This window comes from Anabrus simplex, chromosome 1 (assembly GCF_040414725.1).
Source record: "Anabrus simplex isolate iqAnaSimp1 chromosome 1, ASM4041472v1, whole genome shotgun sequence".
NCBI classification, from domain to species: domain Eukaryota; kingdom Metazoa; phylum Arthropoda; class Insecta; order Orthoptera; family Tettigoniidae; genus Anabrus; species Anabrus simplex.
Genome location: NC_090265.1, coordinates 1,574,772,105 through 1,574,791,992, shown reverse-complemented (window position 1 = coordinate 1,574,791,992; position 19,888 = coordinate 1,574,772,105). Strand labels below are relative to the sequence as shown.

General features: G+C 41.7%; 1 protein-coding gene across 1 annotated transcript in view; it reads left to right on the top strand.

Annotated features, from left to right (window-relative positions):
- LOC136858544 (collagen alpha-1(V) chain) overlaps positions 1-19,888 on the top strand; it is a 394,943-nt gene that overhangs the window by 134,082 nt on the left and 240,973 nt on the right. Inside the window, exon 2 of the mRNA XM_067138158.2 lies at positions 17,305-17,505. Within this exon, the coding sequence (XP_066994259.2) occupies positions 17,305-17,505 (201 nt within the window). The remainder of the gene's footprint in view (positions 1-17,304; positions 17,506-19,888) is intronic.

Below are 19,888 nucleotides of genomic sequence, written 5' to 3'. Positions count from 1 at the left end.
TCAGATGCTGCGGCCTATATGTTGAAAGCCGCTAAAACACTGCAAGTTTTTTACCCTAACACTGTTCATTTCACATCTTTAGCACATGCATTACAACATGTCGCTGAAGAAGTGAGAGCTAATTTTTCGAACGTAAATAATTTAATGGCGTCAACAAAGAACGTATTTGTGAAAGCCCCAATGAGAGTTCAATATCATAAAGGACATCTATCACACGTTGCCTTGCCACCTTAGCCTATCTTATCACGACGTGACACTTGGCTTCAAGCTGTTTTTGTTTCTATAATTAACATTTTGAGGCTGTTAAGTCACTTGTAGATCCATTTCCTCCCGAGTCGACAGCATCAGTATGCGATTCAGGGAACGGAATAAAGTCAGCAATATTGCAAACATTCAGATCAATTTTACTTTGATTGGAGAGAGCATTATACAATTAGAGATCATTGGCCTTCGATTTCAAGAATCCACGGCAGTTATGAAGAATACTAAATTAGAACTCAGTAGTACCATGGCAGGACAAATTGACACCAGAGTTTCTAACAAACACTTTGCAGTCTTCAAACAAAATTCAGGTTATTCAAGTTTTATATCTGTTTGCAAGATCGTTCGAGGAGAACAAGAAGAACCCCCAGAAGATATTTCAACCGCAAGTTTTATCTTTTAAAATATGCACCGGTTACTTCCTGCAGTGGTGAACGCTCCCCGCCTCAAGTTTGGTAACATCCCGGCATTTGCCTTTAGGAGAAGTGGGAAACCACGGAAAACCATTTCGAGGACGTTTGAGGTGGAAATCGAACCCCCTCTACTCAGTTGATCTCCCGAGGCTGAGTGGACCCCGTTCCAGCCCTCGTACCACTTTTCAAATTTCATGGCAGAGCCGGGAATCGAACCCGGGCCTCCAGGGGAGGCAGCTAACCACGCTAACCACTACACCACAGACTTCTCATCTTACAAGAGAATGTTGTCGGATCAGTGCCAAAACATCGCAATAGAAAATATGGGGAGGTACCTGGTGATACACTGCGCATCACGATATAAAAAAAAAACGTACTAATCGTGTTACTTAACAGGGAATTTAAAGACAGATTATATATTATTTTAGTAACTTTTTTTTTCATTTTCAGGTCATGAGGGCAATGGAAAATTAACTATAACAAAAACTTGTGTAATGTACTTCACGATTTACAGTGCATAACTGCATAATGTTCTTATTAATATTATATTTGAAGTATTTTGAATATGCCTTTAATTTATTTAATAACTAACTGTACCTACTGTCAAAGTTCCCATCAGGTACATGCTGGGACTGTATCTCAAGTAGAGCCATGCCTCTTCTTTCTCAAACTTAGCCCTATCCCGCCGTCACCGAAAACCTATCTGAGTTAGTGCGACGTATTAAAAATACATCCAGCATAACCACTATAATCAATTGCCCTTATCTCTATGCATCTGCAACAGAAAAATAAAATTACCTTACCTTCCCATCACACTTCATCCACTATGATGTTCAAGTTCAGGTCCAATTGCCTTACGTTGTTCTTGACCACATCTGTTCATTGCAATCTGAGTCTTCATCGACCTCTCTTTCCTATCATTTATAGGAGTAATTTCATAATTTGTTTTTGCATTCATTCTTTCTTTCGTAATCTGTTTACCCTCCAGGGTTGGATTAGCCTTCGGACTCAGCGAGGGATCCCACTTCTACCGCCTCAAGGGCAGTGTCCTGGAGCGTCAGACATCGGGTCGGGGATACAACTGGGGAGGAGGACCAGTACATCTCCCAGGTGGTCTCACCTGCTATGCTGAAAAGGGGCCTTGTGGGAGATGGGAAGATTGGAAGGGATAGACAAGGAAGAGGGAAGGAAGCGGCTGTAGCCTTAAGTTAGGTACCATCCCAGCATTTGCCTGGAGAAGTGGGAAATCGCGGAAACCACTTCCAGGATGGCTGAGGTGGGAATCGAACCCACCTCTACTCAGTTGATCTCCCGAGGCTGAGTGGACCCCGTTCCAGCCCTCGTACCACTTTTCAAAATTTTGTGGCAGAGCCGGGAATCGAACCCAGACCTCCAGGGGTGGCAGCTAATCACACCACTACACCACAGAGACGCACAATTATTATTATTATTATTAGTAGTAGTAGTAGTAGTGGTGGTATCAGAAATATGTGTTACGGTACTTACACTCACTCATCTTCATTAGCCACGTCTCAGCTGTATGTCATAATGGGTAGTTCTACAGTTTTCCCTATGAGTCGAGGCGTACAGTACATCCTGTCGTAAGGGGCAGGGGCGTAACGTTAGGGCCTGCAGGGCCTGTCATGCAGGCGGGCCCGGGCTTTCAAGGGGTCCTGCAGACTCTCCGCAAAAGAAACACCGTAGATACGGTATATCTAGCCTAATGTCACTCTGCACGGAAATGGTCAGATCACGACGAAATAGTTTGTTTTTACAATTTGTACGTAGAGGAATTACTTGGTTGCATCAAGCAGCATTTCATTGTGTTGAGTGTAACACAGCACAGCTGTAAACAATGCTTCCTTTGCCTTCTCTCGCAAACCGCGACACGCTACTCACAAAAGACCTGCGCCAAATTATTTAAAAAAATTTACAGCAGTAAAATTGATATCAAAATGCCATATTTTAGTTAGCCCTCAAATGGTCTATGTAAACGACTGTTACGGTCACACTTTTTTCAGGATGTTTGTATACTTTCACTAAAAATTATTAAAAATAGGTTTTTAAAAGGAAATCATGTAGTGTAATACATTTTATTGAAACATAATATCATAGGCTATTGAAACAAATATATTTTTATTTTGTTCCTTTCATTATATTTTTACAGCCATCCTGTGTTTCTAAAAAGTGTTCCAAAATGATATTATCAAAATGTTTGCGCCCATACCAGACACTAAAATACTCGACTTCCGAGAAAGTCAAATCACAATGTTGTACACAATTTTATGCACTTCAAAAAAATATAAACACTTTAGAAGTTATATACACAAATAAAGATATATATACATGTATACACAAGCACTAGAACGCCCCCGCAAAGTCACTCAGAGGAGCTACCAGAATTAGACTGCTCTCTCCTTTTTCTTCCTCTCCTTTCAGGCCTCCAAAAGTGCTGTAAATTGTGGTAACACCCCCTGTGAACGGCACAGTTACAACCAGGGCACAAATGCCGGGTCCTTCCCCTTTTTTGTTGGTCCACAGATTACGCATAAACGTTCCAGCTTTCCAGGAAGTCTGTCAATGTCACTGTCATTATCATTCATATCACTCGCGTCACTCATTATTTCATCCATCTTCCGAATGGGACTTGAACTCAAATTTCTTGGGACTTGAAACTAAATTACTCGCCATTTCCGCAAAACACTGATAAAAACAGCGCGTACAACAGAACGACACCGTGACGCGGCAAGGCGCCATATTGTACTGCGCAGTTAAGGTAATGACTGAATTTTAAGGCTGTGCAGTACATTTAAACGGCAATCTACAACCAAGCAACTAGAGTAAAAAGAGAGACTGTAATCTGCTGTTTAAAATGATACTACATAGAGCACATTTGTGTGTTACTACGCATAACGAGAGCGTGTCTAATGAACGGCTGCAAAACAGTCGATGTATTTTTTTTCTTTTTTTTTTTTTTTTTTTTTTTTTTTTGCTATTTGCTTTACGTCGCACCGACACAGATATGTCTTACGGCGACGATGGGATAGGAAAGGCCTAGGAAGTGGAAGGAAGCGACCGTGGCCTTAATTAAGGTACAGCTCCGGCATTTGCCTGGTGTGAAAATGGGAAACCACGGAAAACCATCTTCAGGGCTGCCGACAGTGGGGCTCGAACCCACGATCTCCCGATTACTGGATACTGGCCGCAATTAAGCGACTGCAGCTATCGAGCTCGGTAGTCGATGTATCGTCGTTGACCACAACAACGTGTACAAAAAGGGCGATGGATCGTCGTTTAACCATTTGAGGGTTAGAAAATAATATATCCTAGATGTGTAGTGTACCTGAGATTGTATTATGCACAAATTTTACTAATCATTTAACTTGTTCCACACATTTATTCGACAACAATGTATAATTCCAACAATACCTTGATGTAGTAACAATCAGTCAACTCACTTTCGAACGAGATTTCTATGCGCGTGAGCAATATTAGGCTTATCAGTTGTGAGGTTTGATATGTTTGAAACTTTATTTTGACAGTTATTTATTTATTATTTTCGCATACTTTTCTGTCTTGTAATCGAATAAATTATTGTAACCGAGACTTCAGTATCGGTTACAGAGTATAGTTCTGGATTTACTGAAAAATGTAACCCATTTGAAGTACGAACATCTAAATGGTTCATGGTTGGGAGTTCAGCAGCTTAGCTGTTAAACCACGGAGGCAGTCAAATAAAACGCTACTTTTAATAATCTTACAATAACGAATTATCCCTTTGTTAATATAATTTAATAATTTATCGCAGTAATTCTACTTGCTATAATTACATTTATAGTAGTTATTCATACGTTTTGCATTTCATTTGAGGGGGCCCGTATCACATTTGTTACACCCTGGTAAGAGGCAACTAAAAGAGAGTCTCTCATCATGGAGCTAAATTGACGACCACGGCATCTATTGCTGGGTCTGACTTTGCTTTTACTTATTTCTGCCAGTCTCCTCACTTTTATCTTTCCTATCTGACCTTCCTTGGTCAACTCTTGTTCTCTTCCTTCCCCGACTGTATTACGTTTGTAAGGTTTGTTCTTCTTGATTAGTGTCAAGAGAGAGGATTCCTCAGCTGTACTTCCTCTTAACGCAACCATCACTGGCGGGCTGAGTGGTTCAGATGGTTGAGGCAATGGCCTTCTGACGCCAACTTCGCAGGTTCGATCCTGGCTCAGACCGGTGGTATTTGAAGGTGCTTAAATACGTCAACCTCGTGTAGGTAGATTTATTGGTACATAAAAGGACTCCTGTGGGACTAAAGTCTGTCACCTCGGTGTTTCCGAAAACCGTGTTAGTGGGACGTAAAGCCAATAACATTATTATTATTACAACAATCACCACCACAACTACCTATAATATATCTTGTATGTACATTCTTTATTTGGCTTTCACTGGTACATTTTTGCTTCGGAGTAGAGTCCATATTCATCCCTCTCAAGCTGTATTCTCCTACTTGTAGTGTATTGCCGGCGGCTAACTTTTCTCAGTAACAATCGGCGAGTGATACCGATAGCCCGTATTTACCACAATCAATGAACCTCTTTACTGAAGAAAGGTATGTGGCAGTTATGTACTACACAGTCTGCTTTTGCTGTCTGGCTAATCTGAGCATCTGAGTATGGACCATCACGCTTCTTGACAGAACTGAGAAGTGACCCTGTTAGCAGAGTTGAGGTTCAAATCCTGGTACTGATAGTGACTTACTTGAGTGTAGTTAATCTACACTTATAATGTAGATGGTGGTGATTGTTGCTTTAAATTTTAACTAGATAATGATCCCAACTTTAATCAGAAGGAAAAGGATGAATAAGACCAACCCTTGGAGAAATTTAGGTATCAGCAAATGAAAGAGAATACCCACGAAGGGCATGAATAAGGAGGTTTCCTAGACCTCGGAAACCTGCTACCGTCAGAGTTGGAAAATAACAAGAGTAGACCAAAGAAGATTGGGTAGAAGAGGTGAAAGTGAGGGGCCAATTATGATACCGGAGGCTTAGTACACCCAATTCTAGTTTCTGAACCAGCTGTGAGCTTGCATTCGGGAGATAGTGGGTTCTGAACCCCACTGTCGGCAGCTCTGAAGATGGTTTTCCGTGATTTTCCATTTTCACACGATCAATTGTTGTGGCTGTAACATAATTAAGGCCAAGGCCACTTCCTTCTCACTCCTAGCCCGTTCCTATTCCGTCGTTGCCATAAGACCTATCTGTATCGGTGCGCCGTAAAGCAGCTTGTAAAAAAGACAAGACGTCCAAACAAGTTTTCACAAGTGGGCCTAGGTACACTCAGAACTAGGCCTAATCCATCCACTGTTCATTTTATCTTTCCGGATGGAGAAGCAGCAACTGGAGAACGAGCGAATGAGTAAGAACGATGCTATGACAGCATCATCTGTTTTCATAAACATCCCAGGCATACGTGGCCTTCACAGTGAGCTAGATAAGAACGTCCACATACTTGCGTTTATTATCTCCAGTAAAAAAAAGTGGAAGAAAAACAAAAAGAAGGCGTACAATGTCTGCAGACATCAAAAGTATTTTTAAGGAACTAGAATTAGCACATTAATAATAATTTGATAAACACACATTGTATCTCTACATTGACAGACGACTGGACACACAGAGCTTGTAGAAAGTTCCTACCAGAAGCGGGGACGGCTGTGCACTGGAGTTGGTAAGGCGCTCATCTCATATGCTAGCGGTTGTGGAACTGATTCCGACACAGTCGCTTAGTACACTGACGAGGAATTGTACTTTATTAGATATACCTAATGCCGTTGGCGATTCGATGGTACATTAACTGCACAATACACTAGAGGTATTGGGGAGCCATACTGAACCACAATCGCTGCACAGCCTCACACAATGCACGGAAATTGTTCGGAGCAGGGCCCAGGCTGTGCACATCCCTCTCAACAGCATACCAGATAGAAGTGAGGTCGGGTGACCTTGAGGGCCAAGCAAATATCCTCATGTTTTTAGAGTGTTCACCTGGGAGCAATACGCCGGCACAGTTTCTTAATGTAGGTACAGGTCTCTCGCAGGTTGCGGGAGGATAACAAGTGGGTGGATGTCGTCTTACAGAAGTTCCTGTATCTCGTTCGACGATTAGGGACATTGGTGGATGTAGCAGGGGCGTCTGATAGGTCCCCCTACTATAACATTTACCTAGCCTACCGTAGAGCCATTTCGCTAAAACGTTGCTACGTCTTTTTTTTTGGGGGGGGGGGGATTTGGCTTTAAGTCGCACCGCTACAGATAGGTCTTATGGTGACGGTGGGACAGGAAAGGGCTAGGACTGGGAAGGAAGCTGCCGTGGCCTGAATGAAGGTACAGCCCCAACATTTGCCTGGTGTGAATTATTATTTTTTGCTTTACGTTGCACCGACACAGGTCTTGTGGCAACGATGGGATAGGGAAGGCCTAGGAATGGGAAGGAAGTAGCCGTGGCCTTGATTAAGGCACATCCCCAGCATTTGCCTGGTGTGAAAATGGGAAACCACGGAAAACCATCTTCAGAGCTGCCGACAGTGGAGTTCGAACCCACCATCTCCCGAATACTGGATACTAGCCGCACTTAAGCGACTGCACCTATCGAGCTCGGTCTGCTACCCCTAAAATTGATAGATGTTGATGGAGTGATAAAACGCTGGATAATAATAACAATAATAATAATAACTAGATAAAGATGCAAATCAAGGAAAGCCAGGAAAATGGAGCTTGCATCCCATCTTACGCAGAACACAGTTACAAGAAAGCGATTTCAGTTAAGACTAAGCTAAGATACCATCAGACAGTAATCCAACCACAGTGGCTATACACTTCAGAATGCCTAGGATTAATAATCAGAAAAGATATCGAGTAAATCGAGAAGAAAGAAAGACAACTCCTAAGAAAAATCCTCGGAGCCAGAAAATGCGCTAACACATACCGATTACGCAGCAACAAAGAGTTGTACAAAATATGCGGCAGGCTATCAGAAGTCATACAAAACGAAGGATTAAATTCTTCGGACACATATCGAGAATGAGCTACTACAGGCTCAATAAAAATGTTTTTAGCCATTTTAACAAGTCCAATAGAACAGGCAACTCATATGAAAAGTGGTTTATTAACACTAAGAAGGATCTGAAAGAAATTAACATTATGGAACAACACATCCGCAACTGAACCACATTCCGGAACAAGAAACAAACATTTCAGTGATTCCAGAAACCATAAACAGCGACCAAGACGGATGAAAAGAAAGAAGCTCTAAGCAAGTGATTGAAGGAATAATGGCGCCAACCGAAACTGAAACCATAAAGAGTTAATTCCGTGGTCCATAGTCGGCCAAAATCGATTTAATAATGATAATTTTATTTGTTTACTTTTCAATTTTCTATAGATTTTAAGAGACTCGGGAATATCGGACTTCTTCCCCACAAGAGTTTTTTAACATGCCGGAAGTTTATGAGTAAAGAGTAGTCGCATTTAAGCGTCCTAAAATGTCAGTGTTGGAGGATTAAATTAACAAATAAGTAATAAGGATTATCATTATAGTTCGTGTAAATATCACATTCGAGAGGGAGGGAAAATAATAAAATGTGTTGCATTGGCCCATATTAACGAATAAGATGAGTAAGAGAAAATCCTGACAAACAAAGTTCTCCTAGAGAACGTTTCGCCATGTGGGAATCATATTAGAGACAGGGTTCTTTACTACTACTTATTCTTCTTCCTGGCCTCTTTTCCACTTTACTGGGGTCGATACTTGGTGTGGACTTGAGCCAGTTTTACGTTCGGATGCCTTCCTGATGCCAACGCAATGTGAAGGGGTGTATTCGCAATTATGTGTTTCTGTGGTGATTGGCAGTAAGCAAAGAAGTGTAACACACACGCACAGTCTCCAAGAGAGAGGAATTAACCACCGGCATATGAAGTTGAAATTCCCAAACGGGAATCGAACTCGGGGCCCTCTGAATCAAAGGCATCTATGCTGACAATTCAGCCAAGAAGCAGAACGGATAGGATTCTTTACTTCCGATACATGAATTCAAGTTCCCAAATAATTAATTAAGCCTAAATATACCACCAGGGGCTGCCTGGCCGAGGCGGTAAAGGCGTGCTCGGTTCGCCCGGAAGGACGTGGGTTCGAATCCCCGTCAGGAAGTCGTAAAATTTAAGAAATGAGATTTCCACTTCCGGATGTGCATATGGCCCTGAGGTTCACTCAGCCTACACCAAAAATGAGTACAAGGTTAATTCCTGGGGGCAAAGGCGGCCGGGCGTAGAGCTAACCACTCTACCCCATCACGTGCCGCGGTTAACAATGGTGGAAGGCTTTACCTTCCATTCCTCCAAGGGCCTTCATGGCCTGTACGGAGGTGACTTTGCCTTTGTCCTTAAATATACCACCATCAGACTCCTAGAAACATATCTATCTTATCTGGCCCTTCCTACAGATACTCTGCACACAAATACAAGGGGATAATGACTCAAGATACCGCACATCAAGTTTTTAAAATTAATCTATATGATTATTATAAAAATACATAGTTTTCGGTTCTAGGGCCTATGACTTACATGCTTGGTACAGAAGCGGCTGTTCATTATCAGACTGGGAGGGCTCGAGCGGTAAAGCCGTGCTCTGTTCATCCGGAACGACGCCGATTCGAATCCCATCACGAAGAAGAAAAATTTAAGAAACGAGATGTCATTTCTAGAGTGGCACATGGCCCTGAAGTTTACTAAGCTTACATCTAAAATGAATAAAAACCAAACCCGATGGCACTACAACCCTTGAAGGGCGTTGGCCTACCAAGCAACCGCTGCTCAGCTCGAAGGCCTGCAGATTACGAAGTGTCGTGTGGTCAGCACGCCGAATCCTCTCGGCCGTTATTCTTGGCTTTCTAGACCGGGGCCGCCATCTCACCGTAGGATAGCTCCTCAATTCTAATCACGTAGGCTGAGTGGACCTCGAACCAGCCCTCAGGTCCAGGCGAAAATCTCTGACCTGGTCGGGAATCGAACCCGGGGCCTCCGGGTAAGAGGCAGGCATGCTACCCCTACACCACGGGGCCGGCACCTAAAATGAATACCAGGTCAATTCCTGGGGCAAAGGCGGCCAGGCATATAGCTGACCACTCTATCCCATTTAGTGCCGAGGTAGTGGATAGTGAAAGCCTTTACTTTCTCCTCCTCCAAGGGCCTTCATGACCTTTACGCAGATAGCTTTGCTTTTACAGTATATATACAGGATGGTTGGAAACTACGTGAAGGGGTATATGCGCGTTGGAGGGTTGGTATTTATTTTTATTTATCCGAGTCCGAAATCACTACAATATATTTACAACTACTCTATTTACATTTGGTGTCTCCAGTATTCAACTGTCGAGATGGCACATTCATTGGCTTCCACCGAATCCTTCATACTACATGTTTTAGGCAGATTTCTACAGATGAGAAGGTGTCCATGATCTTGCTTTTCACCGCACTCACACAAATCTTGATCACCGTACCCCCACCTTTTCAAGTTGGTCTTAATCTGTCCGACTCATTGGCTAAATGGTCAGCATTGAGGCCTTCGGTTCAGAGGGTCCCGGTTTCGATTCCCGGCCGGTTCGGGGATTTTAATCGCCTCTGATTAATTCTTTTGGCCCGGGGACTGGGTGTTTGTCCCAACGCTTTCCTCCTCATATTCACAGAACACACTACACTACCAACTACCACAGTAACACGCATTCCTCCATATAGGGTTGATGTCAGGAAGGGCATCCACCCATAAAACAGGGCCAAATCCACATGTGTGTGACACAGTTCGTACCCGCGAGCCCACAGGTGTGGGAAAAGAGGTAGGAAAATAAGAAGACTCCAGATCTTTATCTGTTAAGCATCCTCCAATGTCCATATTGAAGATGATGTCCTGCAGCTGGCAGCTGCACTTCGGCTGATGATGGGATTGATTTTCTTTTTTTTCTTTTTTTTTTACGTCGCACCGACACAGATAGGTCTTATGACGACGACGGGACAGGAAAGGCCTAGGAATGGGAAGGAAGCGGCCGTGGCCTTAATTAAGGTACAGCCCCAGCATTTGCCTCGTGTAAAAATGGGAAACCACGGAAAACCATCTTCAGGGCTGCCGACAGTGGAGTTCGAACCCACTATCTCGCGGATGCGAGCTCACAGCTGCGCACCGCTAACCAATATTTTCAAGACTAATATTAAGGTTAAAAGCTATTTAAAAAATCTGATCCACGCGTACAGCCAGTTCTTCGTGTACATGAGAAAATGTGTAGCGTTGTCCGGCTCCATGGCTAAATGGTTAGCGTGCTGGCGTTTGGTCACAGGGGTCCCGGGTTTAATTCCCGGCAGAGTCGGGAAATTAACCATCGTTGGTTAATTTATCTGGCTGGGTGTATGTGCCGTCTTCATCATCATTTCATCTCATCACGACGCACAGGTCGCCTAAGGGAGTCAAATCAAAAGACCTGCATCTGGCGAGCCGAACATGTCTTCGTACACTCCCGCCACTAAAAGCCATACGCCATTTCATTGTGTAGACGTTATTCGTTCGTATCCATGGCATAACTGTTAGCGCTATTAACTGCCATCTTCGGAGGCCCGGGTTTGATTCCCGGTACTACCAGAGATTCACGAATTGCAGGAGGGCTGGTATGTGGTTATTTCCTTTTTTTTTTTTTTTTGCTAGGGGCTTTACGTCGCACCGACACAGATAGGTCTTATGGCGACGATGGGATAGGAAAGGCCTAGGAGTTTGAAGGAAGCGGCCGTGGCCTTAATTAAGGTACAGCCCCAGCATTTGCCTGGTGTGAAAATGGGAAACCACGGAAAACCATCTTCAGGGCTGCCGATAGTAGGATTCGAACCTACTATCTCCCGGATGCGAGCTCACAGCCGCGCGCCTCTACGCGCACGGCCAACTCGCCCGGTAGGTATGTGGTTTAGGATGGTAAATGCACCTCATCCCCAGAGGGAGTTTGCCTGAAAAGAGCTGCACTACCTCGAGGAATACAAGGACACGAGTTTACTTTTTTTCTCTTCACAGAAGTTATTAAACGGTAGAAAGTATATTTAGTAGAATTAGAAACTATTGGACTAGAAAAAAACTATTAAGTATTATACCGAGTGAGTTCGCCGTGTGGTTAGGGCCGCGCCGCTGTGAGCTTGCATTCGGGAGATAGTGGGTTCGAACCCCATTGTCGGCAGCCCTGAAGATGGTTTTCCGTGGTTTCCCATTTTTACACTAGGCAAATGATGGGGACTGTACCTTAATTAAGGCCACGGCCGTTTCCTTCCGATTCCTAACATTTTCCTATCTGTGTCGGTGCGACGTAAAGCAAATTCTGAAATAAACTATTAGGTAGTATCGTACATAGATAGATAGAATAGATAGATAGATAGATTAACCACCTACAAGCTATTCCCAATTACAAATGGTGAACTACACCAATAATCAATTTCCTATAACTAATTATTTACATACATCATGGACAACACTTAGCTGCAATACTGCAATCAGGCTCACTCATCCCTTTCTGTTAGACACTGAGAAACTTGAATGCAGTATGCAGATCCATCCAGCTCTTTAAACATCTGCCAAACAGACTTCTGGCACAAGCAAGTTTCAGTCTTAGACTACACTTTAGGGAGTGTAACACCTTTTGGAGAAATCGTCCATGATTCTCATTTGTGGTTACAGTTCTTCGGTGCCCTGTTGTCCACTTTCATTGACATAAGACTGATCGTGTATGACAAAACTTGACAACAACTGCTAACATTGTTCTCTTATTTGGTGCTTCCTTATTAATCATTTCTCGTATTGTTCTTTAATGTGAAGCAAACTCAGCCCATTCTGACGTCCCACTTTATATGACCAGAAATAATGTTCCTCGATCAATACTTTGTCCTCTGTTGTGAGAACCATAATTGCAGAAATGAACCCACCACTGAATTCAAAATATGCCAAACTAGTATACAGGGTGAAGCGTAATTCGCGCACTCGGGCGTCGCAGCGCGACTCCTCACATGCCAGCAATGAAAAAATGTCTCCTACAAAATTTCGTCTTGCCAGTATATCCGGCAGAAAAACGACGTTGAAGAGTAGCAATCTGGCAACGCTGTAACCACATCTAGGATAACTACCCCTGTTAGCAGAAGGTAGTCGTATTGTACAGTTGGTGCAGTGGATAGAGTTTTGGGATAGCATACAGGAGGTCGAGTGGTCGATCCTGGGTTGAGGCGTATGTTTTTTATTTCGTAAATGTAGTCCAGGTGGTATGGTATCTGGCATCTTAATCGTCAACAGCGATTGCAGTGGGTCCTCTAGAAACCATTTGCACTTACATAATACGATCCTAGAAATGGACGAACAATCGTTTTCATTAGTCAGCTTTGAAAGGCGCCCTTTCCACGTCGTGGGCGTGAATTTAATATGGACAGTATTAGTGCTAATGTGCTACATCTGCGCGATCATATTACATGTAGTATGGTGGAGTCTCCGAAAACCTTAAAAAGGTAGTTCGTGGAACGTGAAACAAATAACATTATTATTATACATTTAGTATGTAAATGACAAGGTAGATGTTGTGTTATTGTACTGTGCTATCATCTTTAGCATATCGAAAGTGATATTGTTTGTGTAGTTATTCTGTCCTATGACTGGTCATTTGTTTCACCTGTCTATTTCTTATTAGTCTAACCAGGTATTTGTTGTTTCAGCGTTACAAAATGTTGTAAATGTAGGATACATATAACCTCAGAAACGGTGTCTTACTGTATTACAGTAGGTAATGTCAGATGGAAATTAGCAAATAAAAAATGCGCCTCAACCCAGGATCGAACCATCGACCTCCTGCATGCCAACCAAAAACTCTACCCACTGCACCAACTGTACAGCAGGACAAGGACGTGCTGACAGCGGTAATTACCCTACATATGCTTACAGTGTTGCCAGATTGCTACTCTTCAACGTCTGTTTTCTACCGGATATACTCGCAAGACGAAATTTTGTAAGAGACATTTTTTTATTGCTGGCATGTGAGGAGTCGCGCTGCGACGCCCGAGTGCGCGAATTACGCTTCACCCTGTATATATATTAACATGTCCTGACTAACTGACTGACTGATTCACACCAATACCAATGTAGTTGGTCCGTTTATCTTCCCCGAGCCAAAAATACTGGACATAAAGGAATGCAATTTTGAGGATACTTTATATACACTTAAGAAAATGGAAATTGCAACACCATGAAGGCATTGGTCGTTTGAGTTGATTTTCAAGATAAGGAACGATGCCATGTAGGTATGTAAACGATCAAAGTTTCAGACCCATTGGATTGTTGCTACAGGTTTCCCCACGTGATTGGTCGCGGAGGAATCAACTCCAGTATACGGACTGTCTGGCCAGGTTATCCTGCTACGGTATGGAGTAGACCGTACAGCCAGCGACTCAACGCCGAGTGTTGGGCGGCGGGAAATAACCTGACACCCTAAAGGAGCCAACGGCTTATGGCGGAGGAGCTCCCTTAGGAGGGTGATGGTCCCTTAGTGGAGAAAATGCCACTAGAATCCATCAGGTAGCGTCTGTACTTCATGTTAGGGGCGGCTACCAACAGCGTCTGTTCTCCATGTTAGGGGCGGCTGAGTCTACACCAGTGAAGGCAAGGGGAAACCACACTGGTATAAATTCCCAGGAAATCACTATGGCGAGAAATCGGAAAGAAACGGTCCCTAGTCCGGGCAGCCCTTAAATGAGGGGAGGGGTGCTAAGAATCTCCCGGCTCAAATTAGTGAATTCCGCAATAAGGATGGGGACTTGGAACGTCAGAAGTCTCTATGCAGCTGGCAAGCTTGACAATCTTATCAAGGAAATGGTTAGATTAAGAACACCATTAATGAGAATTAGTGAAGTTCGCTGGCCTGGTGCAGGTAAATGTCATCGTGATGATGGTACATTCTATTACTCTGGTAACGAAGATAATGATAAAGATCATAGAAATGGAGTCGGAATCTTTATAAATTCAGAACTTACGAAGTATGTCAGCAACATAGTACCAGTCTCTGATCGAATCATGTTATTACAGCTTTTATGCTCACCTTTTAACGTAAACATCTTGCAGATATATGCACCAACAGCGGACAAAAAGTATGATGACGAAGTAGAAACATTCTATGAACAACTTGGAACACTTTCTTAAAGACCTGGAGAAGGATTAAATAACTATCATAATGGGTGATTTCAACGCAAAAATTGGTCAAGGGCGTCTTTTCGACTTGGTAGGCGAATTTGGGCTTGGTAAATGCAATGACCGGGGAGAAAAGCTGTACGAATTTTGTGTAGAACATCAAATGGTTCTCACCAATACATGGTTCAAACTTCCAAAACGTCGTTTATACACATGGAAAGCTCCTAAAGATGATCCTCAGAATCCTGACCCAACAAAGAACCAAATTGTTTACATTCTGATAAACAAGCGTTTCAGAAATTCCATCAAAAGAGTCGCAGCATATCGAGGTGCAGATATTTCCTCGGATCATAATCCATTGATAGCTAATGTAAAAGTTCGTCTGAAAATCATGAAGAATAAGCCTAGAAGAAAGGTACTAAATACCCCTAATCTACAAAATTGTGAAACTCGGCAGAAAATTGCTCAGGATTTGAATGGGCATTTAAAAGAAATCAATATCAATAACTGCGAAACAGCAAATGATTTATGGAATCAGTTTAAAAGTCGGGTAGAGGTACTTCTTCAAAACAAAGATCAAAAGATATATCCAATGAAGAAAAATAAATGGATGACAGATGATATTCTTGAACTAATGGGACAACGAAGATTAGTAAAAAATGATGCAGAGGAATACAAAAATTACAACGCCACAAAAGGAAAGAAATACGTGCTGCGAAAGAGAACTGGATGAAAGAACAATGTGTGGAAATGGAAATCTTTCAGTCTAAACATGATCTGTTCAATATACATCGAAAATTAAAGGAAATAGCTGGCATGTACAGAAAACGTAACCTTTCTGTACTGGTTGATGCCACAAACAGCCCTATTATTAATGAAGAAGAAGAAGAAGTTTTAAATACTTGGGAAAATTATCTGAAAGAACTTTTCTGTGATCAGAGAGGTGAGGAAACTAACCACCGAGCTAATTGTGAAGGCCCTGACATTCTTAAATCAGAAGTGCTATATGCTATGAAAGTTTCAAAAAGCAAGAAATCACCAGGTCCAGATAACATCCCTGTAGAACTTCTTAAAATGATTGACGAAGACAATATCCAATTCTTGGTAAAGTTGTTCTATACTACTATAATACTGGAGACATCCCATCTGACTGGCTGTTTTCTACAGTCATCCCGTTGCCAAAGAAGCAAAAGGCATGTAAGTGTAATGATTATAGGCTAATAAGCCTCATAAGCCACACACTTAAAGTATTCCTTCGTGCAATACATAACAGAATCAAGACTAAGTATGAACAAGACCGGACGAAACACAGTATGGGTTCAGAAATTATTTTTGTACAATGGAAGCATTGTTTGCGCTTACGAGGATTACTTGATTCAGGAACTGGAAAAAATCCAAAGAAAAGTAGCTCGATTTGTTCTGGGCGATTTCCGAGAAAAGAGTAGCGTTACAAAAATGTTGCAAAGTTTGGGCTGGGAAGACTTGGGAGAAAGGAGACGAGCTGCTCAACTAAGTGGTATGTTCCGAGCTGTCGGTGGAGAGATGGCGTGGGAGGACATCAGTAGACGAATAAGTTTGGATGGTGTCTTAAAAGTAGGAAAGATCACAATATGAAGATAAAGTTGGAATTCAAGAGGACAAATTGGGGCAAATATTCGTTTATAGGAAGGGGACTTAGGGATTGGAATAACTTACCAAGGGAGATGTTCAATAAATTTCCAATTTCTTTGCAATCATTTAAGAAAAGGCTAGGAAAACAACAGATAGGGAATCTGCCACCTGGGCGATTGTCCTAAATGCAGATCAGGATTGATTGATTGATTGATTGATTGATTGATTGATTGATTGATTATCCGGGAGATAGTAGGTTCGAATCCCACTATCGGCAGCCCTGAAAATGGTTTTCCGTGGTTTCCCATTTTCACACCAGGCAAATGCTGGGGCTGTACCTTAGTTAAGGCCACGGCCGCTTCCTTCCAACTCCTAGGCCTTTCCTATCCCATCGTCGCCATAGGACCTATCTGTGTCGGTGCGACGTAAAGCCCCTAGCAAAAAAAAAAATAATTGATTGATTGACACATATAATTACATATTATTTACAAATTATTACAAACTATAATATTCAAAAATTAACATCTTACAATACTACATAGAGATCTGTTATTTTGTCATATGTAATACTGAATTTCTAATTGTCTTTATATCAGAACAGAAGCAATCCGCAGATTCCCCAATACTGTTTAGTGTCCGCAGTGACTGTATTAACCACGATATCCTGTGGTGTTCTGTTCTACACTTTCTTGACTATATTCTAGTTTCCATCTTATTTTGTGGACTGACATATTATGTAGTACTGTATATAGTCTAAAAATAAATGTCATATTGGTGATTTCAGAGGGCGAAGTGGACATTCTGCGCGCCACGCGGATACACGAACTGCCGTTGGGAGTGTCGCAGAAGAAGCCGCGTTGTCCTGGCCATGGCCCCACCTACCACCTCAACGAGCGGGCACTGCTCACCGTGCAGACGGCTGAACTATTTCCTGACGGATTCCCCGCTGACTTTTCACTGCTGCTTGTCGTCCGTCTGCAGGCAGGTAAGTTCTCGTTAGGAGATCTAACTCCACTCACTGTTTTAACGTTAGCCAATGCGAGAAATCGCAGACAGAACAAATTGTAAGTACCTAGATGTTAATATAAGGAAAGATCTTCATTGGGGTAATCACATAAATGGGATTGTAAATAAAGGGTACAGATCTCTGCACATTGTTATGAGGGTATTTACGGGTTTTAGTAAGGATGTAAAGGAGAGGGCATATAAGTATCTGGTAAGACCCCAACTGGAGTATCGTTCCAGTGAATGGGACCCTCACCAGCATTACTTGATTGAAGAACTGGAAAGTACCCAAAAGAAAAAAGTTCGATTTGTTCTGGGTGGTTTCGACAAAAGATTGGCGTTACAAAAACGTTGCAAAGTTTGGGCTGGGAAGACTTGGGAGAAAGGAGACGAGCTGCTTGTTTAAGTGGTATGTTCCGAGCTGCCAGTGGAGAGATGGCGAGGAATGTCATCAGTAGACGAATAAGTTTGAGTGGTGTCTTTACAAGTAGGAAAGATCACAACCTATACATATAAAGTAACTTGTTCTGACAGACTGACTGACTGATTCATCATCGCTGAGCGAAAACTACTGGCCATAAAGAAATAAAATTTTGGGGATACATTCATATTAACATGTAGGTACTCGCTAAGGGAGGATTTTTGGATATTCCGTCGCAAAGGGGGTTAAAAGGGGGGTGAATTTTTAAAATGAGGATACCTATATCTCAAAAACTTAAAAGTTTACAGACGTAAAAATTGGTATTTGGAATCTCCTTTAGAAATAAAGAAACACGTATTTTTTGTTTTCGGAAAATCCCATTAAGGGGGGTGAAAAGGGGGGGAAACCGGGTTGATCACCTTTCATGAGGAGATTTATATCTCAAAAACTGAAGACGTTACAGATATGAAAATTGATATTTGGAATCACCTTTGAAAATAAACACGTATTTTTGTGTTGTTTTTTTTTTTTTTTTGGATAATCCGACGGATAGGGGGTGAATAGGAGTGACAAACGGGGTGAAATTTAAAAAAGACTATATCTGCAAATTATCTCAGACATGTAACATATTACAGATTTGGAAACTGGTATTTGAAATCTCCTGTAAAAGTAAAGAAATATAAATATTTTTTGGGAAAATCCACTTAAAGGGAACTGAAAAAGGGGGTGAGTTTTTAAAATTAACTTATCTACAGTATATCTCTAAAACTGTACATGTTGCAGACGTGAAAATTACTATTTGGAATCTCCTTGAAAAATAAGGAAACACGTATTCTTTGGTTTTCAGGAAAAAACCTTAACGGGGGAGTGAAAGAATTGAAAAATTAGTTGAATTATTTGTATGAGAATATATACCAAAAAAATCTAAGGATGTTACAAACGTGAAAACTGGTACTTGGAATCTCCTTTAAAAAACAAAAGAAACACGCATTTGCTGGGGGAATCAACTTGGTGGGGGGGGGGGGGGGGTGAAAACGGAGTTGAATTCCTTTGACGAGGATACGTACATCTCAAAAACTGAAGATGTTACAGTAGTGATAATTGTTATTTGGAAGCTCTTTTAAAGAAACGGTGCTGTTTGTTATTGGAAAATTCACTTGAGTGGGGAGTGTGAAAGGAAGTAAAAAATTGAATTCTTTTTCTGGAGAAACTTATATCTCAAAACTGAAGTTTACAGACGTGGAAATTGGCATCTGGAATCTCCTTTAAAAATAAAGAAACACGCATTTTTGGGTGGGGGGAAACCACTTAACGGGCGGGGGTGGAGTGGAAAAGGAGTTGAATTACTTTCATGAGGATACTTATATCTCAGAAACTGAAGATGTTACAGATATGAAAATTTGTATTTGGAATTTTATTTCAAAGTAAAGAAACACGTAATCTTTTATCTTCAAAAACTGCACTTAAGGGGGGTGAATTCATTGAAAAATAAGTTGAATACTTTGTATGAGGATACTTAAATCTAAAAAACTAAAGATGTTACAGACGTGAAGAACACGCATTTTGGGGAGGAAATCAACTTGGGGGCGGGAGCGGTGAAAAAGGAGTTCAATTCCTTTTTATGATGATACATATATCTCAAAATTGAAGATGTTACAGTTGTGAATTGGCATTTGGAAGCTCCTTTATGAATAAAGATACAAATATTTTTGGTTTTCGGAAAATTCACTTAAGCGGGGAGGGTGAAAGAAAGTGAAAAATGTAATTCTTTTTATGAAGAAACTTATATCTTAAAATATTAAGGTTACACACGTAAAAGTTTTAATTTGGAATCACCTTAAAAAGATAAAGAAACATTCATTTTTGGAGGGGGGTGGGAATCAACTTAACGGGCTGGGGTGAAAAAGGAGTTGAATACTTGTTATGAGGATACTTATATCTC